Raw genomic sequence first — 26,596 nt, forward strand, 5'->3', positions numbered from 1 at the left:
GTGTGATACAGTGTGGATTGTCAGACGGATACATAGCAAAAGACACTTCCCAATTTCAAAGTTATTTTTTCTCACACGCACAATCTCTGACAAACAATGGGTTAAAAATGAATCTAATCTAAATCTATTCTTATAAATGAAATAAATGCCAAGTTATTGTTTTTATCTGACTTGTTCTAAGCTCGTCTTGAAGCTCCGTGCACACGGTGAGACATATTATTTATTCGGATGCTGCATAGATTATAGAATAAAAGTAATAAATATAATTGGGTCCATGGAACAGCTGCAAGTCTTGCTAATTTGTTGTGTGCTGAGTGGGCACTTCAGTTATGAGAGATATGGAAACAGCACAGCTCATTAAATATCTGTCGCTGCCACAAATTCTCCCATTTCTTGGCTTTGGATTTTGCTATGTGTACACACACAGCCTCTTCAGCTCCCTAATGTAATAAGATTGTTGTTTTTTTGTTTTATTTTAGGTTCATTGAAGATTCTACATTGACATCTTATGTGTTTAATGACATCCTCAATCCCTTTAAACATGTAGAGTAAATCATCATATCAGTTCAGTACCAACCATTTCTTTCTGACAGCAGAGCTAACACTTCATGCTATTAACATACAGTATACTGTATCATTTGTTTGTATGACAATAATGATTTCCTTAAGAGTCATTTACGATTTTAGACACCCTTTGACGGTCACTGATATTAATCTGGGACTATTTTGTACAGTCCGGCCATCCTTTTACTTCACTTTTATTTTTCACAACATGGTTTCCACTTTTCCCAAAGGCTTTTCAAATGCTGCTTAAAGAAGAAGATTTTGGAGTTTGAAATATATTATTATTTTTCCCCAAAGAGATGGTGATATAAACCTCCTGTTCCTTGAGTCCCGCAACTTAATGGTCTAAAACAGGGTGTGGAGAAAGGACCCTATACACTACGAGAACTTTACACCCCAAATTGTGAAGGCTAAATTATAAAGTTAAATGAATCCGTCTCTTTGCTTTGCCAACAACATTCAGAGGCTTGATAAACAAGGTTTAGGTTCTTGTAAAAAAAAAAAAGCCGCTAGCAGTACATTTGTTGTATAAATTGGGATGACACTGCAAAAAAGCAAACAAGGTTAAAAGAGGCAGGCTATACAGTGGAGGTGTTATGACAAACACACTGGAATATTTGTAGAAAACACAACATGCATGTTGTTGCTCTTTTTATAAAGCAGCAGAAAGGTTGTAGCATGAAGTGTTCCCCTAAACAATTTGTTATCCTTTACTTGTAACATACATTCTTTCTTGGTTCATGTCATGAGGTTGTACATAGTTTGCGGAGCCAACCATTGAAAACATTAACTGACAAACAGTTGCTTGTCATAAAAAATGGCATTGTTTTTTGTGTGGAATTTCCCTTTATATTGTTAGTCAACACTGCAGTGTTTTTTTGTAAGGACTTTACATTGTATATAACAGATGGTCTAAATCTCTGCCTGCGGCCAAGTCAAACTTAGCCTCTGGTGGTCTTGGATGACCCCTGCTATTATCAATCCAAAAAAACTATAGAGCTAGCATCTTTCCGTCTTAAGAGTAACATTCAACCCATGGAGTTACTGCTTTAAATGTTGAGTAATTTCTTAAGAATAATCATGTGCTTGTGATACTCGGAAAGGGAAAATTATAAATCTTTGGTGGTATGCAGTATATAGGCCTGACAATATCCTGCATTCTTCCTTTTGAAGACAATTATTAAAACATATTTACTACAGGCAAATTGTTTTATCATCTCAATTACTAATGCTGATTATTTAAAAGCGAAATGTAACAAAAGCAACAACCATCAACATTTATAACCCCTTGGTCTGGAGTCTTATGTACTATGCAATGTATCATTTCACCCTAATTATTAAACTACACTAATAAGCAAAGGATGTTCAGGAAAAAACATTAAGCAGTAACACAAGATCGCAATAAGGTAGTCATAAAAACCATGTCTATAGTCTTCATTTGAGCACCATGAAGTGTGAGTTATCTCATCATTTATAAGAAAATGATTCTTTTATATGATGAAAGTCATTCTACTATTATTATTATTCATCATAATATTAATTCCCCATTTCTAAACGTACAGTACTTCAAATTGCATCGTACACAGAAGGGTTCGCTCTTGACCGAAGGAATAGATGTTAGACTGAACTAGACCAAATCAAGGTGCATTTACTGACTTTTCAAAGAGCTTTAAAACAAATAAAACTATTTTCTTGAGCATATGAAGTTTGTCAGAGGCTGTGTGGGAGTCTTAGCAGTGCTATGGAGGAAAACAGCGTGCTTTAAGGTCAACAGATCAATGCCCGAGACAACAAGCAGATTCCATTCACTGATGAAGACAGTAGATCGACCATTTGGGAATGTCTTGTCAAATCAATTATATCATGCTTTATACGTATAGTGTATGCTCTAATTCAATTGGGTGTATAAATAGGACTGTTGCATTTTTATCATTTTTATATTGCTTTAAAAAAGCATCTATTCTTGACAAAATGTTGAACTGGATTAACCATGCCTCTGTTGTTTGTTTATATAAATGATTGCCCTACAAAAAAATACATAGACAGCTTCGGAAAAATCACGTTCACCAAATGCCAAAACCTAAAGGCACATTCTCGCTTGGTATTTTTGGAGAAACGAACTACAAATATAAACCTCTCCTCGTTGGGGTGGGGGGGGGGGGGGGTGGGTGGGGGGGGGGGGGGGGGGTGTTAAATATGCATGTACATCATTATCTTCTCCTTGTGCAACATGGCAGCCACAACACTAGAGCCTGCCGGATGAACAAAGTTAGATTTTTGACAGTTTTTTTTTATTTTTACAGGATTACAAGCTGCAGACATAAGAAACACATTCCAGTCGAGTAAATAAATAGACCACTTTCTGTTTTTAGCCTGTGAGAAGTGTGTGCTGCTGAGACTCTGATCAGATATTTTGGGATTTTGCAAATAACAAAATCTAAAAGAAAGGAAACACAACCATCTCTTCTGTAGTATCTTCAGCAAAGCAACCTGCGCCATGTTTGTTTTAATAGTATCAACATGAAACCAAGAAAGGGTAAATGTTAATAATAACAACAAGGGCAACCTAATGTACAACGTGGCCATTAATCCATATTCCATTACATGTGAGGGTGGAGAAGCTCAATGGACGTAAGCAGGAATGAGTGTTTGTAGAGGTTCAGCCTGTTCTTGTGGATAACTACCAACCTAAAGTCACACACTGCCATCTCCTCAGTCGTCCTCACATCATGCTGGCTTATAAATGCAGTCGATGAATGTGTAACCATCACTTTAATGTATGGCTGCTGAATACTGGGCTTACTTTTACCTAATTCATATTCTGCTGGGCAATAATCTAATACGTAACAATCCATTTGTTGATTTTTCTGTCTATTAAGGATATGAACCTGCACACTTACTACTAACTAAAGCTGTCCAAGCAAAAGTAGTTTTATAAAGGACAGTATGTAGAAGCATAACATGGATGTATACAAGTATGTAAATATTTTGACAGAGCAGTAGATGACATGGTAATGTAATTAACTGAATTATGTACTACCTTTTAAACCTCTGAATGCAGTCCATCATATGGCCTTTAGGTTTATATCTGAGCATGGCTATGGGATGCATCATCGTTTATAGGTTTGGATTGTGAGAAAAGAAAGGCACTGCTTTTTGTTCATATATAAAGCACTTCCTGATAAACAACCTGGATTTTTTTCAACTTCACATCGCAGTCACCCCACACCAACATGCACAATTCATTTTCACTTGTCTTTTTTTTTAATACAGATACTTAAACGGTGTTATATGATGCTTGAATCTTAAAGGATCTAATATCTAAAAGATTAATGTTCCCTTTGAAATATGTTTACTAATATAACCTGCTAATTTGCCACAGATGGTTTGCAATGTGCAGTCCTGTATTTTTTTGTCAGCCGGTGTCTAAGAACAGGAAGGCTGCTCATTTTGTTACACAACAGAATTATAACTCCCTTTGTGCCAATACAAACTGACATAGGATCCCTTTATTGGCTAGATATATTTTACACACTCCAAGGGACTGATTTGCTGCTCTCCAATGTCACTATTAGAGGTCAGCCCTTCTCTAAGATTAAATGCAATAGCCTTGGCCTCAACAGTGTCTGTAGGAATCCAATCCTAAAAGGTAGACAATCTGGCTTTGTCAGTTGTTTGTAAACACACAGCATTCAAAGCCGGCCCCTCCTCCAGGGCTCAAGGAGCATGAGAGAGACAGAGTAGTGGTTGTTGAGTGAGCTTGAGTGTGAACTGTCATTAGCTAGAATAAAGTAATGAATCTGAGAAATAAAACATTATTTTCTGATTGTTTCAAGACAGTTACATACTAAACCACAAATACCCACACAAAGCTGTGGGACAGGGCCAGATTTTGAATGGATGCATTTAAAGCACACTCTGTGGCCGGTCAGCTCTGCATGAGTGCATGGCTCTGCTCGGTCAAAATGACATGCCGATAGCAGCACACAGCAACCACTGTGCACACAGTGAAGCACCTAAACACACAGCAATGTTACAGCCCGTTCTTCACTGCTTTGTATTCAGGGCCCGAGGGGCATGACAAAGTGAGGACAGGCTGTACACCTTGCTTATTGCCTGAGGGAACGTGGGGCCCAAATACTTGTTGTGAATACATTACTATCTCTAAAGAAGATTCTAAATTGAGCTACAGTGCATTTGTTTTAGATATCTCGAAGACGTTCTTAACAGACGTGTTAAAAAAGATGTGCTCATCAACAAAGGAGCTGTACAGAAAACCACCTCAAACTGTAGCTGCAGGCAAGCATCTTGATCAGGATTACCGTTGATAGACTTGAAAACAATAAGATTATGGTGCAGAGAAAGCATCAATAGCAAATACATAAACGACCAGACAACACGTTTTTTAAACTCACGCTGAATCATAAGTTTGATGAAATGGAGCACTGGTCCAACAGATTTATGCATCAGCCATGTGAAACACTTCCTCTAAGACTCTCAAGAAGTCAGAGTTCGAATTTGAGTGGAAGCAGTTTTAAAAGCTGTCAACGCAAGAGTTACTGTCCAAGATTCTTAACTTTATGGGAGAGAATGGTCTAATTTGAATCTGCTTTATGGAGGCCCTTGTTGTCTCCTCTTGGCAACACACTTTAAGAATATTTAATAGAAATATGAATGATTTAAATCAGTTATTTAAGTGTTGCTATTCACAATAAACAGCGAAAACCACCCGGATTATCATATTTTTGTTCCTAATCAAAGCAAGTATCGTTAAATCATGTTTTGCTTTTTCTGACCAAGACCGGCAATTTGTCTGAGGCTCTGCTGCGCACCATAAAGCACTTGACTTTCCTCTCCAGTAGCTAAACAGTAGCACATTAATGTCATATACAGAAAGGGGAAGACATAAGTGATAAATGGCATACAGTATTATATCCTTCCTAACATTGAACTGAAGGATCAGGCTGCATGCTCTATAGGCGGGTTGTTTACACAGGCATGTTAGACGCTGTACACACACGACATTAACATGCTTCATGGGCGATCAGATCATAACTGGACTGTGCCAAACCTGTAAAGGACCACCAAGGTTCATTTTGATCCGATCCCTCAAATCCCTTGCGCAGGTGGTCTGGGACACATGCGTATATCTTTTGAAGTGTTCATCACTACAAAGAGCAAATATAAAAATATATCGTCAACAGCAACAGCTCTCATATTTCTTCTCTTTATCATCTTTATTTAGTTCTTTAAACTCTTTTGAAGGGATTACAATAATAACTCCAGGGTTCCGTAGTCTGAGCAAACTCTGCAAACTCTATTTTGAAATACAGCCTTATTTCTTCAGATATTACTTCTCACAAACGCCCTGTACGTAGGGTGCATCAGTACTTACCAGGTAAAACTGTTTGCTGACCGGCGACAAAACAGAATAGCATACACTAGCTTTGTCCACAATGTCAAAAAGTCAATATAAATACGCTCTATCATGAGTGTGACAAACATCTTTAGCAATTGGTATTTCTTTATCCAGGGCCCTCTGTGACTTTACATTGCTGGACCTAATGAGGAGAGTAGAGGCAAGAAAACAAAAAAAGCATCCTGCTGTTCTTTGTCCTAATTTCACACAGCCGGGTGCTCAAAGGGTATTCCCAACAGTCAGTGCTGGTCAAGTCTAAATGACCTATGTCACTTCGGACAACAAAACTAGACATAAATGGTTGGTCCTTGATTTGCTCTTCCAGCTCTCGAATGATGCTCCAATGAACCAGTCGACCCTTTACATGCTTCAGGTTTACCCCTTCAGTTACTGTTGTAGTCTTGTCAAGCGTTCTAATGCTGTATACAGTGATAACAGAGGCACTTTAAGAGTTAGTTATAAACTGTGCGATAACTTTTAGATAGTTAAGCTTTTTTTTGTGGAGCAATTTGAACTGTTTTCAATGTCATTCTACCCAAAAACCTTTGCTGATGTGCACATAAGGGGTTCTGTGGCCATTTTAAAACAGTTTAATGCTGATTAGGATTTACAACAATTACAATTCCTGACCCCCCACTGTGACAGCTGGACTGCGCAGCGCAGTGGCAGTAAGTAGAAACCTGCGGCCGAGAAGCAAAAACTGGACCGTAGAGAAAAACACTCATCTAACCAATAGTAAAGTGTAAAACTGCAGACTGCCGATAAAGGAAGACATGCTGCCCTTAAGTGGCTGTAAAGAGAGTCACCAGTGTGAAAGAAAGGCCTTTAGCATATTACTAGTGACTGTCATTACAAGCTGGCATTAATGACCTAACCGCTTGTTGCACATTCAGCATAACCATGTCTAATAAACTTAACGTTGCTCTCACAACAAATAATTCAATTATACCTACACTTGGTTTTGCTCATTTAAGCATGTGCCATCTCCAGATTCCATGTCATCAAATAGAAATGGTCAAAATGTATCATAAACCACCAAATAGAATTCAGTGAGTTACCATACAAGCCTAACAGCTTTGCTCATTTATAATGATTTGCTTTTCTTTAGATGCCCATTAAGCAGGGTAAAAGATGCTCAAGTTTAAATGATGGCTTCCTTGCCCTGTCCCTTTTAACAACTTTTTAAGTTAAATCAGACTGATGAATTTGTATTTATTTAGTCAGAAATGTGGCAAATATGCTGATTAACCTTCTTCACCATTGACTATGAATGCGCACTCGGGTTGTCTTATTTGAATGCTTTAAAATAAAAATAGAAGAGAAGAGAGAAGAAACTACTCAGCTGAGTAGGAGTGCGGTAATAAGGCTGCTGCTCAAGTGGCACTGTACCAGGAAAATGGCTCTCCAGTAACAAAATGGCAAACTTTAAGCTCTTAATAGAAGACGCTTTTTTGTCTACTGTTGTGTTGTTCAGAGGGGATAGAAAAATCAGGCTTTCAGGATCCCAAGTATGTTTTTGAGAGATATAAGCAACAGGACATTGAAGTAAAATCGACTTTCTCCACAGAGAAAACATAGACACCCAAATCGACAGCGCAAATAAAATTGGGAAACCAAGTTTACTTGAATTGACCCAGTGCTAAATTGTGTGGAAAATATAAAGAAGTAAATTATACCAAATTGCAAAGTGGTGCAATTTACTGGTTTTCACTGCCCAAGTAGTTGTTGCCCCACAAATGTTTCCACCTAAAATCCCCACTGAGTAGAGCAATGGCCTTCTTGGCAAGCCTAGTCAGTTTTCACATGGGAACACTGACAGGCTTTTCACAGCAGCATGTTGTTGGGACTTATGAGGAAGACAGGGAGAGACAGGAAGCAACAAATGAGAACAGAAGCTGTTTATATGGCCTCGGCATACCAGACTGTCCATGTACAAGCTCAGCCTCAGGGCGAGCGGTTAGATGCCCCTAGAGCCATGGACCACTGCTGTGCATGTAAACACATTTCCAAATAATGTAAGATCAGTGCCTCTGTGCATGTACACTCTCTGCAGGTGAAATCAAACTGAAGAGGCATCCCATTTTATGTTTTCCCAGGGGCACTTTGAAGATGAATTTGCCTGTGTAGTTGTGAAGAACAAATTGCTCCTGAGTGACTTACATAAAATGTTTGTGGGTTAAGGGTCGAACAGGCTCGTGCGGCAGAGAGCTTATCTCCTCAAACATCATGCCGAGGAAACATTATAGTGAGTCAAAGAGCTTCTGAGGTCACACTGTTATCCACAGGGGTAGAGAGTAATCTTCCCATTCTAAAGCAACGTTTTCTGCAAGGACAGAGTGATTCTGGAGACAGATCATTCCAAAGAGCATCTTTCAAGCTTTGCAAATTATTCCTCTGATGCGACACTGTGCATGTAGTAGACATGGAGGCACATAGTGCTTGTTGTGCTTGTTGCAGTTTTAGGCAGAAGGATGCATGTCAGATTTTTCAGTCTCCTCCAGTTGTTAAAAAATAGGTTTCATAAACATGAACACAGATGCTTAACAAGCATAAGAATTTCCGTACTTCGGGGCCGGATGCTATTTCAGTATCTCTCGTTCCTACGGGAAACCAAACTGATTGATCCCTTGGGGTTGTGTTATTTTATCTTAGCGGCAGCTAGGGAGGATTAAAGGGTGTTTTCTGTGAAAATGTACTACTTGGTGTGGACAGTGTTGGATAAAACAGCCCATTACCTACAAGAAAACGGTTGTGAAAACAGTTGAAGCACAAGAAAGTGCCTTCTGAAGGGCCAAGGCCCGAGAACTGGGCTGAGATTACGATTGAGTTGGCTCACCATTAGAAGACAAGCAGGAGAGGGAAAATCCAAATATGAGCCATGGAGCAGCAGCTGCCATGTCTGGTGAGTTCAGTCAACCACAGTGGTGGAGGTCTGGAAGCAATTACTGCTGGCTCACTCTGACACAGAGATTACAGCTATTACTACACTTTGGTCTAGAATAAGAGCTCCTACTAGATGTTAAACATGGCAATTAAGTTTACTGGCTTCATTTAATTTTGACCAATTTCAGAAACACAATATTATGGATAGTTATTCAGACGTGCAGTGCTTGTTACTTATATTTTTGTTTCAAATAAGTTTTCAAGATATTGTGAATAAGAGATTACTCAAAACCCTAATGATATTCTACAATCTGGAAACAATTAGGGGCCTAATTTGTGTAATTCAGGACCAGTTCATACAAAGTGGAGTGAAAAATTACAGTAAAAGCAAACAGTGTCAATGTGTTTTATCATAGACTCTAAGTCTCTCAACATTTGATCAACACCATTTTGCCAAAATATACTCTCTCATTTGATGTTGTGGTGGTTGTTGGAAATCTAATCTTGAACACTAAATCTTAAATAGGTGTTCGGTTAGGTTGAGAAATTGCGTGAAAGCTATAGCATATGATTTCCCTGATTTTCAAACCCTTCATTGACCCCTTGTATCCTGTATGAAGGTATCCGCCCGTATATTTGATTCAAATGTCTCACCTGTCTTCAGTCGCATTATATTAATTGTCTCCAATCACAGCAGCAGTCTGTATAGTCCTTGAGAGCAGCTGGTCTCCTTGTCTGCAGTAATGTTTAAATGAATCCAGTGTTAAGTTGGTGTTCCCAACAAGTGTGACAATGACAGGAAACCACGATTCCAAAACAGATATATGGAAAAACGTCATTCTTCACTTAATCGTGAACACCAAATGCTTTTCCTACTCATGAAAAGGGTGATACTGTGACTAAAATTCCTGGGTTTACAGAGAATGTGTTAAGGTTTACGTTCTTCTGTGGCAACAGGCAGGCTATCACAACAGGTAACCAAAGAAGTAAGCAAGGGAATTGAAGCAGGTAAGCAAGTCTTTGGTGAGGTCAGGTGAAAGGTGCAAACACAAAGGGGACTACTGCTGGGAGCTGAGTGAATGGCGAGTTCTGAGATGAAAGAGATCTCAATGACTAGATGGTTAAGACATTGTGACACAATCATTGTGAGAAGCTATCTTTTCAGGAAGGGTTCTTTCATGTCTTGCATCCAAATGGCGTTGGTAGGTAGAGGTCGGCAACAGCTCATCAGCTGCAAAACAGTAGCCTTGGACTAATTATGTCCTTTTATAATTAATGAATTCAATATATGGGTGCCAGTTCAGAACATGCCCGTTTAAAAGTGTCTTTTTGCTTGGCCTGTGGAAATGTAAAAGCAAATTAAAAAAGGAGGATAAAGTCCATTGGCTAACGCTTGTTGAGAAAAAATAACAAGACATACATTTTTCATAAGATCAATCCGGCAGACTTCCCAGTCAACATCAGACTCTTCGACAAAGTTTAAAAGGAAGCAATGTGTGATTATTTATTTTTCACTCAGATATTCATCACTAACATGCTGTTAATGAAAATGAATTTCCAGTTATTCAAGCTCAGGCTGCGGCTCTCGAAAAACCCAATGTTCCTTGAAATTAGCTGTTTCTCTACGCTATCATCCAGGGCATTTATCCATTACCTGAGCTGAAATTGAACAGCACTTTTTCACTCCAATTAAGAAGATAGCTTCATAAGCACACATCTGCCAAATGGTGGAAACATTGAATAGAAAAGATAAGAAGGTGGAGTGCGAGTTACAGAGGGAACAGCATGAGAATGAGGGAGAAATGGAAATAAAAATGTTGGAAAGCAGAGTTGTACTCCTGATTAGGCACCGGTCAAGCAAATTATGTTTATTTTCTTTCTGCACAATAGCCCAAAGGGAATTTGAAAAAGGTAAAGGCGAGATGCGCTCAATCGGTGTTTCCAATATAGGAGGCTTGTAAGGACTGAACACAGAGCTCTCCATTTACATCAGACTTTTGGAAAATAAAATTGAAAGTGTTTTGTAAAGGCACGACTGGTTTAGCAATTGTTGTTGTACAATCAAAAGATCCAGATTAACCAGCCGAGAGTAAGCTAAATGAAGTTGATGATGGAAGGCATAACAAACATATTTCCTTGTTTATTTATTAGAAAGAAGAAGCTGGACATTTTTTAAAACAAATTATTCACTTGCCAAAAGAATAACACTGTCATGCACGTCTATACATATCTATCAAGCTACAAGCAGCCAGCTAGCTCAGCACCAAGACTGGAAATTGGGGATAACTACTTTGTCTGTCTGTGTCCAAAGCTAAGGAAAAACACACACCATCATGTCTAATGCTCACTAACAAACACAATGTCTTTTTTTGTCTAATTTGTCCAAAAATGTAAGTGTGAGAATAACAAGTTGCTGTGTAACAAGATGTTATGAATCGGACTATATGGAGTCTTATGACCACTAGTACATACACATACTGTACCCATAAACACGCCACACACATGCACTTAGGCTTGAATAAATAAAACATACCCGATGCAAACGCATTTGTCATTGTACATGTCTGCTATCTCCCCCAGCAGTAACTGCAACCATGTGTTCCCAACATGGAAGAATCTGAGCTTTTCCTAAATATTTATGTGCTGCGCTCACTCAGTTTCACATCTAAAAACCCATCTGATAGTTGTTAGGATGCACTTCTCATGATGTCCTCAAAAGGAAAAATGATGAAGAATATATTTATCATGGCCGCAGGACTTTTCCTCACTCCTCACTCCCGGGTAAGCCATTAATCAAGTGATAAATGGCACTGAACAGAAATGGTTTAGATATCTAGCACCTGACATGAGTCTCCAGTGGGAGCTGAATTTGGAAACTTTTCTTCCCGTCTCACAAATTGAAATTCTACATACATGCTGTTCATCCATCTCTCAGCGGCTTTGAATAAGTACAGATCTATTTTTCGATCATAAACAGGAATACTCCTCACTGCCACGGGATCTCATGGTCCACAACAATTCTCAGGATGAAAATATCCCCTTCCTCACAGAGGTTTGGCCATGGTCAATGTCAAGAGAGCTATCTGTTAGGCATTATTTTGGGACTTATTTACAAACTTCCATGCAAGGTTTATTTTGATGCTTGTGCCTTTTTCCCCTTTTTGGCAAGTTGAACGAAAGATTTTGAGATTATAACAACGACTCACACAAACTTTTATGGGGCCCATGTTGTGTGTCCACATGTTTCTTTGCATATTATGTAAACACCTGCAACACAGGAATTATTCCTGTTTGTTGGAACTGCTACAAATCACTCAAATAATCATCACGGCTCATGATTACTCACAGCAGCAAATCCACATGATCTATTGCCAGTATTGACTCCGCTGTGAGGATGGACTTGATCCTGAGAGCTGAGATTTATAAAAGCAGCAAAAACATATCCCCCTATAAATATAGCATCTACCTTTGGGAATGATAACTCTTTCCAGAGAGGAAAGCATCTCTCTTCTCAGACTTGATGTGATGAGGTCCTCCAGCTGGCAGTTAGGGAACGTCACAACGCAGTGCACCCTTTTAGTAACTATCTGAGCCACAAATAACGCTCCCAAAAAGTGAACCATGGGTGAGTTTGTCTGAACTCTGTAACATTAAGGCATCTGACAGATAGAACTGAGGGTATTTCACTCAACATCCAATCATCCTTTACAAACCAGATATCAAGAATATTTCTGGTATTATGCTACCCAGGTCTGTTTCTTATCATTTTGGCTGTTTTGACAAGGGTGATAACTTTGCAATCTCCATCTCCTCATTAACTCTACCGTCTAGGGATTAGGGAGATGCAACTCCAGAAAAACAATGTAGAATACAACGGAGTAATCACTGTCAGCCCTTTAAGGTTCAACCAAATTATTAAAGCAGATATAATCAATATGTATTATAATAACAACATTCTGAATAATGAGACTAATGCAACGAACATTTTCGATCATTAAATTAGGAGGAGCTATTTCCTGTAATTGTACTTGCAGTTGGAGCATTTAAAAAGGGTACGAGCAGCAAGACAATGACTCAACTTTCACTGCTCTCATAACCAAAAAGCGCTTAAAAGGTTCAACTACCAGGTAGTAGACCATTTAGAAGCTAAAGAGCCAGATATTTCCCTCAGGAGTTGTGGAGAGCAAAACAGAGCTGCTCTCCTCAAACTGAGCTCAAAGTGAAAATAATGAATCGGGTGGCCAGACACACACCAATAAATAAATGCTTATGCTGGGCAGTTTCTGCTGGACGTGTAAATAGGCAACAGTCTGCTGAAAGTTTCGTCATATGAGCTTAAAATGTGTCATTTTTGTGTTTACATCTAATGTATGCTGACTTCAAGTGCCAATATCTGCATATTGCACTTTAAAAAGTTAAACAATTTATTTTACGGACTACTTTGAGAAAAGGGCAATCAAGCTAGCTGTTTACAATAATGAGCATTTGTTACATATGTACTTCGAGAGGTGAAAAGACATTAAAGAGTGTCCAGAAAAGCTTTGGGTAACAATTAATATCAGAACCTTCCTTATAGAAGGCATGCTGTTATTCTAATTTAACAACACAATGTAAAATCAGACAGTATTTTTGATTGATCTTGGGATGTGATGGAAAACTCCTGCAGGGGCAACAACCTTCAACTCGAGCTGAACCACAGCTGTGTTGTAGATTTTTTTTCATACAGTAAAGGCAGCAGGGGCTTTGAAGAGAAATATGTTTGATGAGAAAAAGCATGTTTTATATACCGACAGCTTTTGTTTCCACACAGGGGGTCTGGTGTGACCTCTGTGAGCACAGGGCTACAGTCATATCATCAAAAAACCTCTTGCTGCTTTCAAAGAAATGTTCTGATGACAGATGTTCGGGCTAACCAAACAAGCCTTACTATGAGAAATAAAAGCTCTTCCCATAGAAAATGGCTTATTATCCCCTATACATATATTTAATTCCACCCTTAGATTTAGATACGATGTCAAGACTTTTTACATAAGGAAGCCTTGGTTGGATTTAAATGCTTAAAATGAACTCAAGTAAGAATAGAAAAAAAGAGTGAAAGAAAAGCACACTGTACCTCCACCCAGAGAGGGACAACATGTTCCTCCTTTTCATAGAAGGAAATGGATCCGAGTAGACAGCTTCAGCAGGTCATTGCTCATCTGTCTTAACCTGTCTGCTTGCTTGTGGAGGAGACGTTGTAACACCTGAGTGCTTGCTTTGTTTGTTTAGCTTGGTATAACACTCCAGGCCCAGAGATGCATTAACTAGTTTTTACAGGATGTTCTGAGAAAATTAGTGTCATTGACGCAGGCAGACTCACCCTCACTTCACCCAAACTCAATAGGTTTTAATTAAGGCTTCAGAGCTGAGGTTGTCTGACCCATACTGGCTCTGTTTTCTTCTGGATCAATGATCTGAAATGGAACCGCTCACTATACTCTGCTCAGCAAGCAAATCCTCACATATACTGATGTGCAGTGGGCACATCGTCTATACTGACAAACAAGATGTTGTTTTCTACTTTTTGAGTGTAAAATAAAAAAGATTGAAATTAAAAACCTTTCTCAAAAGAGACTTGGGAGGAAGCTACCCTAACTAATCATTTGCGCAGTGTCCACTTTGTTTTTGCACATTTCTTGACTCTGAATGCGTAGTTACTAGGGATGCACTGATGCAAAAATGTCGGGCGATGTTACGAATAACAATTTTTGCCGATGTTTTACTATTTAAACTGTAATAGTAGCATAAGGCAGCCTGTCCCTTTAAGAGAGAGAGTGGGGGATACGTGTGTTCATGTGTGAGAGCGAGAGAGGTAGAGCGAGCCATAGCAAGTTTCTGGAAGTTAACGGGAGTAGCAGCGAGTATAACAAAGTCACAAATATAAACAATGGCCTCCCGAGAACACTAAATGATGGATTTAATTTACCGATCCTGCAGATACCTGCTACACGGGGCGGAAGTCCTGCAGCATGCAGTGGGCAGCAGTAGCTCCTCACAGAGGAGAGGAGAGGAGACCCCCCCCCCCCCACCCCCGAATGACTTTAAAGTTACGGCAGACCCACAGTCACTGATACAATCCTTCAAAATGATGCCCTGATTTAAGATTTGGTCGGTCAGATTTAAAAATAACGACGCTAACGCAACTTCTCCCGGTCACATAGCAAAACATAAACATCGGCTACTGCCATCGGTGATGTCACCTTATTTTACCAATGTGTCTATTGTGGTAACTAGGGCTAACATCGGCCGATGCCGATGTCTTGCCGATGTATCGGTGCATCCCTAGTAATTACCAACTACTTTTTTGCAAAAAAGCCCATTACCATTCATCATGGATCATTTTAACACTAGAACCGCCTCAGGGGTCATTTTTACCCCCCTGCGTTTTGAAATATGTGCAACTCTATAAATATAGAACCCATACATTTCAAACTTTGTGACTTTTCCAAAAATGGGTATATTTATCATCTAGTGGATTTTGAATCGTGGTGAATGAAGAGAAAAAAAATATGAGATTTATACCTAATTAAATTATACGTAATTTTTACCCCTCATGTAAACAAATGCATAAGCTGCGCTATACTTCACTACCACACCCCGTTGCCAAGCAACTCTTATTGTTGTTTAGGTGTCATTTGATTAGCAGGCAGTCATATCATTAGCTAGAACTAGCTGGATCTGATCGATATGGACATAAACGTGAGTGAAGTATAATCTGACCCGAGAGAGAGATCAGTGATCAGGATCAGCTGCTGCTGACGGAGAACACTTAGCTCCACCGTGGTGACCGGAGCAAAACACACAACTTCAGTTAGACGGCTAAGACACTTAAGTATTTTATCTACCTCTGGAAAAAGCTAAACTAGTTAGAAATATGTTTATTCTTTACTGTCGAGTCACTAATTACTGGATCAGCGAGCTGCATGAGACGGATACTGACGGGAGAGAGGAAAAGGGAGCGCTACGTAATAAGAAAAGAGAGCGATCCGTTTATTATTCCCTAGTTATTGTCCAAAGTTACTGTAACATTTCGAATAATGTAGGTAATCTACCATTAGTAGTTTGTTTAAATCTATTAATTAGGTGGTTTTTTTTGTTTGTCGAAGCACACCATTTATGGATTTACTGAAAAATGAAAGTTTTTTATCTGTTACGATTATAAACTGAAACAATTAAAAAATCAACCCAATTTATTGACTTTTAAATTGTTTTTTTGTTGAGTTCTACTTAGTATATAAGGAACTGATGAAGTGGAATAAATTAAATGTTTTAGTTCTAGGTTTTAGGTTGTAGGAGTAATGGAATGTTGGCGGTTCTAGTGTTAAGCTGATACGAAATTTAAATGATTGGGAAGTATGACAGAGGACTGCCACAGAATCCAACAAAGTCAGCCAATTTCTACAAAGATTCATGGCACATATTAGAGGCAGATTACTGTGAAGGCTGTCTCAGCTAAGAGTACCTCAACCATATATATAACATCGACCAATATCCTGAACCCAAAACAGAAATTCATAAGAAAATCTACAGGCAAAATGCAATTCTGAATTTCTTTAAGTCAATTTAATCAGATGATTAATATAAACCCACAATTTTGCATTATAATTATTTAGTTATTCCATTTTTATAAAACATTGAACAATGTTAACGTCATAGCATGCTACCTTGCTATTTAGCAGACACATGAAGCACAGCAGGGACTGATGGGAATTTCATAAACCAAACAGTGACAAATTACATTTTTTACCTTATGGAGGTATCACCAATGTTTACAATCCCCAATATGGAGAACGTGTTTTACTATATTTCCTGCAGTTCATCTAATAGTTGGGACAATTCACTCAAACAGCAATCAAGGGATCACCCAAGTCATTGTAGGATTCATTCTCTGGAAACCATAAAAGTCCAATCAAACTAAAATGGCAACCAATCTAATAATAGAGATATTTAAGACAGTGGAGGAAAGACCAACCAACTGACGTGAATGTGTGTAATGTGTGACTTTCTCTTTGTCTTGCTTCCTCAAGCTCAAGTGTTTTCATGTTACTTTGTAAGACAAGTAGGACGACATTAACATTTCCTTCATATATTGTGAGTGCATCATTTGAATGAGTGACTTTTACTGACGGCCATTCATTTAACTCTGAAGGACCAGCGCCAAGTTTAAATTTAGCTTGTGGCGCTACATTGATTACCATACAGAGAATAACTTAACTAACAATCGATTTGCAAAGGCCTTCATCCCTGTTGTACCCTTTTATTTTCTTTCATGGGCTGAGAGACACATGCTGAAAGCCAAATATAAGTTAGTCATGGAGAAAATCTAAATTGTGATGTTGTTACTTTGATTTCAATTGCATCCACTAAAGGTTTGGTGTCAAAGAAAGACGAACAAAGAAAGCTGAAACACTATAATTTATCTGAGCTGTTCTTGTTGTCAAGTCAAGATTAGATTGTCTGCGCCATTTGAGTCACTAGGAACCTAGGACAAAAAACGCACTACACATGCGCACTAACTGTCACCATGCTACACACTACTTAATCACAGCCTGTGCCAAAGTGACAATCAATCTTAAGTTATAAAAACATGAAGAGGCACACACAAACACATTCCTATCAATAAGGGAAAAACAATTCCAAGAACAAATTGCTAGTGAATGAAATAAGATTGCATTCAAATAGACTGCTAGTATTCAAATGAAATGAGGATGTGCAGCTCAGAGTTGATCAAAATTACTTTGATATACATTTCTTTTTTAGATGAAGGAGAGCCGGATGCAGCTACTAACATCTTTGCAGAGCTAACGACCTGTCACTGGAGGTGAAATTGCACGTTTCTGATCTGGAAATGATTTCTCTGATTTTTTAGGAAAACAATGTTGCAATTTCATTCACATGCCATATACCAAACAATCACCAGAAGGCTAATGTCATCTGAGACCACAGCGTAATGTCTATTGGAATTTCGTCTGCATTAATCAGAAAAAATTCAGAGAAGTTCCAAGTATGTTGTGGTGGATAAAAGGCTTCGTCATTATGTCCCTGCAGGGAAACCAGTGAACATATCCAGCTTCACTCTCCTCACAAAACCTCAGCACCAATCATCTAATGGTTGGGGCTTACCGCACTGCTAGAGTGTCCACTCAGCAGTCCTCTGCATGTAAAGCCTGGGCTCCTGCCAGGCCCTTTCCTGTCTCAAGGATCATCAGCCAAGATTCACCCTCTGATGAACGCACCTCATACTCAATACTACCATACGGCCCATCAGTCTCGCCCACACATCCCTGCCCCGGTCCTGTTTTTGTCAGACAATCTGCAGTAACACACAGATTTTTGCAGACATGAGCGTTTCTGACGGGGTCAGCAAAGAACCCTACAAGAGCTTTATCAAATTTAAGTGATGCGGCTTCAGCTTCACTGCTTCGATACCCTTTTGTCAAATATAAATAGTAATTAAGAAAGTGCAGGATGTGCAGTTTTTCCACTGAGGAAAGAAATCACTGCTCTGCCAGCTGTGCATTGCCAGCAGGACAGGTACAATATCGATGTGTGGTAAATGTCCCATTGCATGGTGTAGCCTATGAGCAGTTATTGTTAATGTGTGGGCAGAGAGGTATGATAACTTATCGTGGATGGCCAGTGATGTCTACAGAAAGAGGGGAGGCTGAGAGGTGGGAGCAGACAATGTGAAAGCCAGAGAGAAGCTGAGATAAAAGATGTGGTTTAACGGTTTCTCCTACCAGATAAGCTCAATCACGCCCCAAGCTCTTTACAAACAAGAGAAAGCCTATTCATCTGCTCTTTTGTGCAGCCAAAACAGTTTTGTCTCATCTGGCACACTGGCAGCTGAGCAGCTTTGATGAAATCCATTTTCTTCTCTTTTTATTACTCTCTACTGGCTGATACCTGCTGCTGAGCCGCCCTGAAGCTGTGATGCAACCACCAGGATCTTAAATTATTGTTCTGCTCTGGTCCAAGATCCACAAGTGTGATATTCAAATAGTTTAAATGACTCTGATTAACATCAGACAGAAACAAATGAACACAACTGATTAGACGGATAACGCTCATTGTGTCAACAACACTGCTGCTGTGGATTTTATGGTTCCAGTTTATAGCCAAGTTCAGGCATTCGCAGAGGAAGTTCCCATTACAATGTAACCAACACACAACAATAACTAGCAACTGCCAGAAATAATAGGACACACTGCACTGTTAAGCAAACATACTCTGGGTTATAATAATGACAGTAACAAAAACATTTCAGAGCAGTTAATATAAATACAACTTGGGTCTAATGTAAGCGTGGTTTATTGACTAAAAGAAACATGACACTGTTCAACTCATTATGACAACACTGATGTTGATCGCACTTTTGTGTTTGAAATCTTTTTTTTCCTTTCTCGTAGCCTTTAACTCCACTGTGATGCAAGTGATGAAGCCCAAAAGCTGGATGAGAAGTGAAAAATTTAAGAATATTGTCGGTTTCTGCTCACACAAATTCCGGTACACAGGCCAAGCAGAGCTGGGATGGCACTGTGTTATGCACACATTGTAAAGCACATCAAATGAGAGCTAGTCAGCTGTGAACATAATACCCAAAGCAGGTATTTGGCGCACAGGGCACCTGCAAAGCAACATAAGCACATCTGCATTCATAAAACATTAGCAAACTGCTAAAATCAGCAGTCTGACTTGTGGGGAGAAGGAGGAAAATAGTTTCCAGTCATCTCTTGTACATTTGGGCAGAAAAGCAATAATCAGTCTAATCCTCCATTGCTGGCAACTGTCAGGAAGGATCTATTTTGCAGCTGCTAGAAGAAGACAAGTGTGTCTGCTCAAATTAAAATATTAGTATTTAAATGTCGTTCTGGTCTAGGTATAATTCAGAAAACATTAGCAAAAAAGAAAATGAATTCAGTTACTTTGAGTTTCTCTCAAAGGTTTTCTGAAGATGTTATGCTTGACTGCCCGTTCAAATCTTTCCCAGCAAATTCCCAAAAGACAGTTTAACTTCACTTCCCATTTCATGACAAATCTTGCAGACTCGGACTGATATGTGTATTTCTCGCCCAAAAGGTTTCATGTTATTCTAAATAAGAAACGTTCACCAACAGCTTTAGATGTCTGTTGTCAGGGAAACGGAGTTCTGACCTCAGCTTCTGCTGATCTGGTTTCTGTGTTGTGGTTTGTGGGAAATGTGCTACCAGGTGGCTATGACTGTCCCATCCATGGGCTGAGGTGTGAATCCTCTGCTGCCTCGATGGAAACCAGATGGGATCTGCCTTGTTTTTCTGAGGACGAGTTAAGATGTTGAAAGACAGAATATTACTGTGCAGCCAAAGTATAATATCTATGGGAGGCTCTATGGAATAAAAGTGGCATGGAATTAATAGAACAAAAAAAATCTCAAGTTGTGACCATTACCTAAAAGAGCATTCTGTGAATTATTCTGCCACTTTTACTGCCGTTTTTGATCTTCATGATTGATAAGTTTACCATCTAAATTCAGTCACCTGTGTCGGTCTGATGTTTTGTACGTTGGGCAGGTTGTGTACAATAGGTCTATCGCAGCTTTTCTTTTTGTATTATGTTCCTATGATCATTAGTAGTACATCCTAACCACACGCCAAACATACATTAAGCCATGCTTCAAAGATATTATTCCCCTTTTGACCTCTGTCCAGGGAGATGAGCAAGGAGCGGGGAGGATGAAAACAGATTTTAAACCAGGGTCAGCGAGGTGGGGTTTGGTCTCATCATGGCTCAGTGTGACGGATCACCTCGGCCTGGGTCAATTAAGGAGACAAACGGTGTTTGCGTGTGTGTGCATCTGTTTGAATGAGTGTGTATGCCTGTTATTGTGTGGTGCTCTTTTAGTGTTCGAGTGTGCTAATGGGGACTTCCTTTACCAATGTATTTTAGCTCAGGTCTTGTTCTCATGTTCTTTGTCCTCGGTATGAGATATATCAAAACCACCAAAACTCTACACACCAGCTCAAACGGTGAGACTTCTGATGTTGGTGATAAGCAATAAAAACATTTTGAGATCATTCCTCTTGAATGAAGGGCCTTCTGTTATAAGGTCATACCTAAATGAAGATGAGGGTAACCAAAATGTATTAAGTTAAGTTACAAGATGTATGCAAGTTGAAAAGTTGTGATTCAGTGAATTTTTTTTACTTCAATGTTTTAGAGAAAGAGCAACAGTATGAGGAAATGCTGAAAAAAGGTATTGCTATTAAAAGATTTGTTTTCAACAAAGGTACACACATAAATGTAATTTTCATCAACAGAACATTGAAGATGCTAAAAATAAAACTTCCAAAACGTGCAAGCTTCAGCCCTTTCATTAGGCAGCATGACGCAGTGTATCATGTTATTCATGGTTTCGAAGGGCCAACATTTCCCTTTGAGATAAATGTTTCAAAAAAAGTGGAAGAGCCAATCGTGCTCTCTATCTTTGTAGTTTGGCTCCTTGAGTCTATTTATGGTCCTTACAAAATCATATTACTAATCCTAAAAAACAGTTATACAACCAAAAGTATTTTCTACTTCTGAGCATATTACACAACATCATCCATATATGGAGTTGGAGAGACTACACGACCAGGCAGCTCGAGCCCACGCATTCAGGTGGGCCGCTATAGATTCGGTCTGTGTGGGCTTCACTAGCAGCTGGCATCTGTATGCCTATCGATGAGATAAAAACATCAACATTAGAGGAGTTTGCCCTAAAACGAGAAACGCTGGCTTATATAAATGCTCATGGTGAACATCTTCCACACTTTTGCATCACAGGTACTCGATTAGTTGTCAAACGCTAAAGACAAGTGATTACATGAATAAAATATTTGAGGTAATTATTATTATTTTTTAATCTTGGCCTTTAATGGCAGTGACAAAAATATGATAAAGAAAAAGTAGTTTCTAGTTGAAGCCACATTTCAGATGTACCAGTTCAATGTTCCAACAAGAAGACATTACTTCTAAACAGATGTTTTCACTTAAATAGCGGTTTGAGGCCAAAAAGTGTATTATCTATTATTTATAACACGGATTTGACTATAAAAAAGCACCACCAATTATAAATAAGAATGTTTTTTACTTTTGCTACTTTAATTAGTCAACATTTTGTTGATTATACTTTATTTAATTTTTACTTAAGTGTGATTTTAAGAGCAGGACTGTTAGTATTGACTCTTTTAGTCCCAAAAGAGTATTTTTACATAAATAAAAGTTAGTACTTTTACTTAATTTAACTTACACAAGATCGGGTTCATCATCATCTGCTTCAAACTTGTGATACTAGTAAATCACCTCTGCAGCACAGTTCATCCCAGACCATAGTGCTCCTAAATCAGTCCTGTGAGTTTAGTGTGATGATATAAGGATGTTTGTCTCCTGTTGAACTGGATAATGCTGAACATGTGGGGTCGGTTACCACAGCGCTGGCGTGACCTGGCAGTTTGAACAGGAGTAAAAGGTCAAAAGGGAAACTGTGAACTCCTATTATGCTATATTTCAACAATATATTGTAGGGCAATATCTATACAAAACATGTCTGTGAAATGTTTTGCTCAAAATACAAAACAGATCACCCATTGTAGCCATGTCTCATATCCCTCTATTGCCGCTTTTCCACCAACCCGGAGCCGTAGCTGGAGTCTATAAAGATCTGTTTTTTTGTGTTTCCACCGCAGCGGCGCCGGCTTTAAGCGCCGAAAAACCAGATCTTTCTGGCCCGACTCCACTGCCCGTTAAGATCCTAGATCCAACACGTCACGCTTACTTTGAAGGGGGGAAATTAACCTGAGCAATAGCAGTTCATGGCGAGTACAAGTTGTAACAAGCAGTAGCGCTGAGCAAAGTGACTACAACGCTATCACACACTTTACAAAGTCAGGCAACAATAAACTTATTTTTAACTTACTTTAATCACCATCGTTCAGTGTTATTGATCATTGGGAAGAGCAGGCAGACGTGTTCCTGTTGTTTTGTCTTATTGCAGCTATCGGATGGAATCAATATATGGGCTACACAGGTTGCCATCAGAAGTAAAATATGCCTGTAGAAAACGGCTTACGCCGCAAAGGGATAGCAAAGTAGTCAATATAGTCAGAGTAGCCTCGCTTGCTATGCTAACATCACCTGTCTAATGCCAGAGACACTTTCATAACAGCGTTGTGATGCCAAACAGCGTCAATTCAGACTGAAACACATTCACTTATGGGGAGGGGGGGTATGCAACAGCTGCTTGTGTGACAGTCAGACATTGAATATGAATCAGTCATGAAAGGGCATGTAAATGGTTACATCATGACGCAATGACGCAGCTTCACTTGAGCTCCACTCAGCCTCTGAGTGGTGGAAACACAAGGGGTGCTACAGGCTAGAACCAGAAAAGCAAAAGATCGGATGTTGAACCGAATCTGGTTTGGTGGAAAAGGGGCATATTTCAACCCTGTTCCTGAAGTGCTGATTCTGTGACTGTCGCTGTAAATTTGAGCTGAGCTGAAGCTGGCCACGCCGTCATGCATGATCTCTCTCTAAAGAGAGAAGTTTCCAAAGGAGAAACTTAGCTAAACGCTGCCGTGATTAAACCCCATATTATGTTCCAAACCACATCAAGCATTATTTCTGAAACACTTCTCAGTGTTTACCACTAGAACAGTGACATTATATGTATTATACAAAAATTCTAGGTCCCTCCTGCAGACACCCTGCTGAATACACAGACACACAGAGCTGCGCGAGGGGATTCGGCTCGCGACTGTATATTGGGGACGATAGGTCGGGGCGTGTCACGTGGGCGGGACGTTGCCATGGTTCAGTGTACAACCAGCCCACATTTCCGATATGACGTCATAACCGAAGCAAATCTTGATCAGCTCATTTGTAACCCAACCATTTGTTTTAGAGATGTGGGTAAGGAGGAAAAGAGAGAGGGTTTTATTTTCTGACACTTTGTCAGTCTCCTTGCACACCAGGGACACAATCATATTTATGTATAAAAGACAGAAAAAAGTGCATTTTGCACAATAGAAGACCTTTAACTCTTCACAGCAGGAGAAACATTCAAACAAAACGGCTGAAGCCAAACAGGTAATTCACAAGATCTGGACTTTGAAATAAAATAAACTATTGCTTTCCACCACAATCAGCCATGTCGAACTAAAAATCTCCTTCAGTTCCCTGAGTTTAAAGCAACCCTTAAAATATAAATATTTCAACAGAATAAATACGTATCTGACAAAACAAATGTTTCTAAATGAACTCTATATCTGCAGGCTAAACAAACCAACTCCTTTTTTCAATCTCATTTGATTCATGTTAAATAGAAACTAGGAGCCCTATTAAAAAAATAAAAAAATTGTCTCATTTTATGGAATTCAATATTTATATTCCTGCAAAGAAGAAGTTGATCTTTTTGAATTCAAAGAAAATTCTCACCACTGAAGCACACAGAGAGACGGAGGACGCTCCGACTGCAGCACGCCGAATGATATGCAACTGGTCCAGAGAGCTCAGCTGCACAGAAGCAGAGAGCTTCATGTTATGTGGAAGCTCAGTGTATTCAATCAAGTGAAATGAGCAATGAAATGTACTTCATCCCAGCAGTAAAATCTGTCTCAGATATGACATGATATAATTCCTGGCGATTATCTTTTAAGAAATATTCTCATAATACCCTCATACCCTGGCGTCTGTTGAAGGGTTGAAAGACAGAGTGTGTGTCTAATGACGGATACTCTTTGAAAGGAATGCAAAAAATGTAGGGATCTCTTAAGGATTTACTAACATTTGTTATAGCCTACTGTATAAACTCATAACAACCTGTACCTTTACAATGACACAAAGAAGAACAAGATATTTGACTTACAATTTATTTGTGCAAAGATTCTTCTTTCAGGAATCTGCAATACATGGGGTCACCTGCTCAGGGAAACTAACAGTCACACCGCACTGGCCACGCCATCGGAGGCAACTTTGGGTCAAGTATATTGCCCAAGAACAGTAGACAAACACTCTTACCTCACAGCCAAAGATCCAATACACAAAAATCAATTCAAAGACACCTTAGAGCAGCCTTACAACAAGAAAAAAAAGAGGAAAACCTCAAATAGTTTGCCTTCAAGGACCAACAATAAACAAAAACAGCCTTGGGCACCACGGCAGACGCAACAATAAATATTAGGCCACAGAAATTAAAGTATTTGACATGAATGGCATCCACACACATGTTAAAGCACAAACATGGTTGCCAAGTTTATGGACAATGTTAGTAACCTGGGTTACAACACACTGACGATATGTTTCACAATTGTTGTTCAGTTTTTGTCCGTACAGGGTGATACAGCAGTAGATTTCCTCAAGTACTGTACTTAAGTACAATTTGAGGGACTTGTACTATACTTAAGTATTTGGATTGTTACCCCACTACAATTCGGAGGTAAATCGTGTACTTTCACTCCACTACATTTATCTTGTACCTTTAGTTACTTTGCAGATTTTGTTTAATGATGTAAGATATAATCAACAACAAGACTTGAAGCATATAGGTATTAGCCTTACCTGCTTTCATAAACACATCAATTATTATAATCAAAACCAGTCATTTATATTATACTGAAATGGGCCAATCTGCATGATAAGTATTTACATTGTTGGTTCTTTAAATATTGTGATGCTAATACTGATTTACTTTTCCTTGAGTAACATTCTGAATGCAGGATTTGTACTTTTAACCGAGTATTCCTACAGTCTAGTACTTCTACTTTTAGTTAAGTACAATATCTAAGTAGCCTAGTTATTACACCTTTGTTTATGAGTGAGTTTTGATTTTGCACTCACCTGCTTGGAAATCAATTTGCACGTCAACGAAGTCTTCCTCCAACTGCTCCACCATCGTCTTAGTTTGTTCATGCTGAATCCAGAATAGACCATCCGAGCCTCTCTTTCCTCTGCAATGTCACAGGCAGCAGAAAGGCCTCTCTGAAGGTAAATGTTTGCTGTCCATGAAGAAGTCCCCGCTGGACGATTCCCCACGAGGATGTTTAGCTAGTAGCTAGCTGCACACGCCACCCGGCATGCACCTGTCGGCCACAAAATCCTGGATGTGTTTGATTTGTGTCACCGGCAGAGGTGGAAGAAGTACTCAGATTATGCACTTAAATAAACGTAGCAATAGTACGGTGTAAAAATACTCAGTTACAAGCAGTTGTTCCACAGTTACCTTGAAAAAGTAATCCGATTACTGATTACTCCTTCAAAAATTAGGCTAATTTAGTTACTTTACTGATTACTTGATTTTTAAAAGTAACTAAATTAGATTAGGCCTACAAGTTACTTTATTAGTTACTTTCAGCAGCTGCCGACAACAACCCCGCCGCCTCAACATAAAAATTAGTCCAACATACTGCCCGACCAACTTCTCTCCCCCACTTAGCCTACTGGTTTTGCACCGAAATCCAGCTTTTGTTCTTTGGGTGGTGGGGGACCTCCTGCATTAGTCGCAGCTCTCTGCCTTGCACCACCTGTTGGGACCTGTTCTGTAAGTTTGACTGTGCCGTGCTGCGACTCCAAATGTTTCTTCAAATTTGACGCAGTGTTTTTGAAGCTAGATAGCACTTTGTTGCCAGCACAGTGTACAACGAACCTTAATGTTGTCATCTTAAACTGACACAAACT

At 39.2% G+C, this 26,596-nt stretch overlaps 1 protein-coding gene across 1 annotated transcript in view; it reads right to left on the reverse strand.

The window, feature by feature from the left end:
• LOC134860312 (hepatitis A virus cellular receptor 1 homolog) overlaps positions 1-25,985 on the reverse strand; it is a 41,581-nt gene extending 15,596 nt beyond the window's left edge. The window contains exon 1 of the mRNA XM_063877254.1: positions 25,760-25,985. Coding sequence (XP_063733324.1) covers positions 25,760-25,814 — 55 coding nt within the window. The 5' untranslated portion in view covers positions 25,815-25,985. The remainder of the gene's footprint in view (positions 1-25,759) is intronic.
• Between the last annotated feature and the right edge of the window lie 611 nt (positions 25,986-26,596).

This window comes from Eleginops maclovinus, chromosome 23, assembly GCF_036324505.1.
Source record: "Eleginops maclovinus isolate JMC-PN-2008 ecotype Puerto Natales chromosome 23, JC_Emac_rtc_rv5, whole genome shotgun sequence".
Lineage (NCBI taxonomy): Eukaryota > Metazoa > Chordata > Actinopteri > Perciformes > Eleginopidae > Eleginops > Eleginops maclovinus.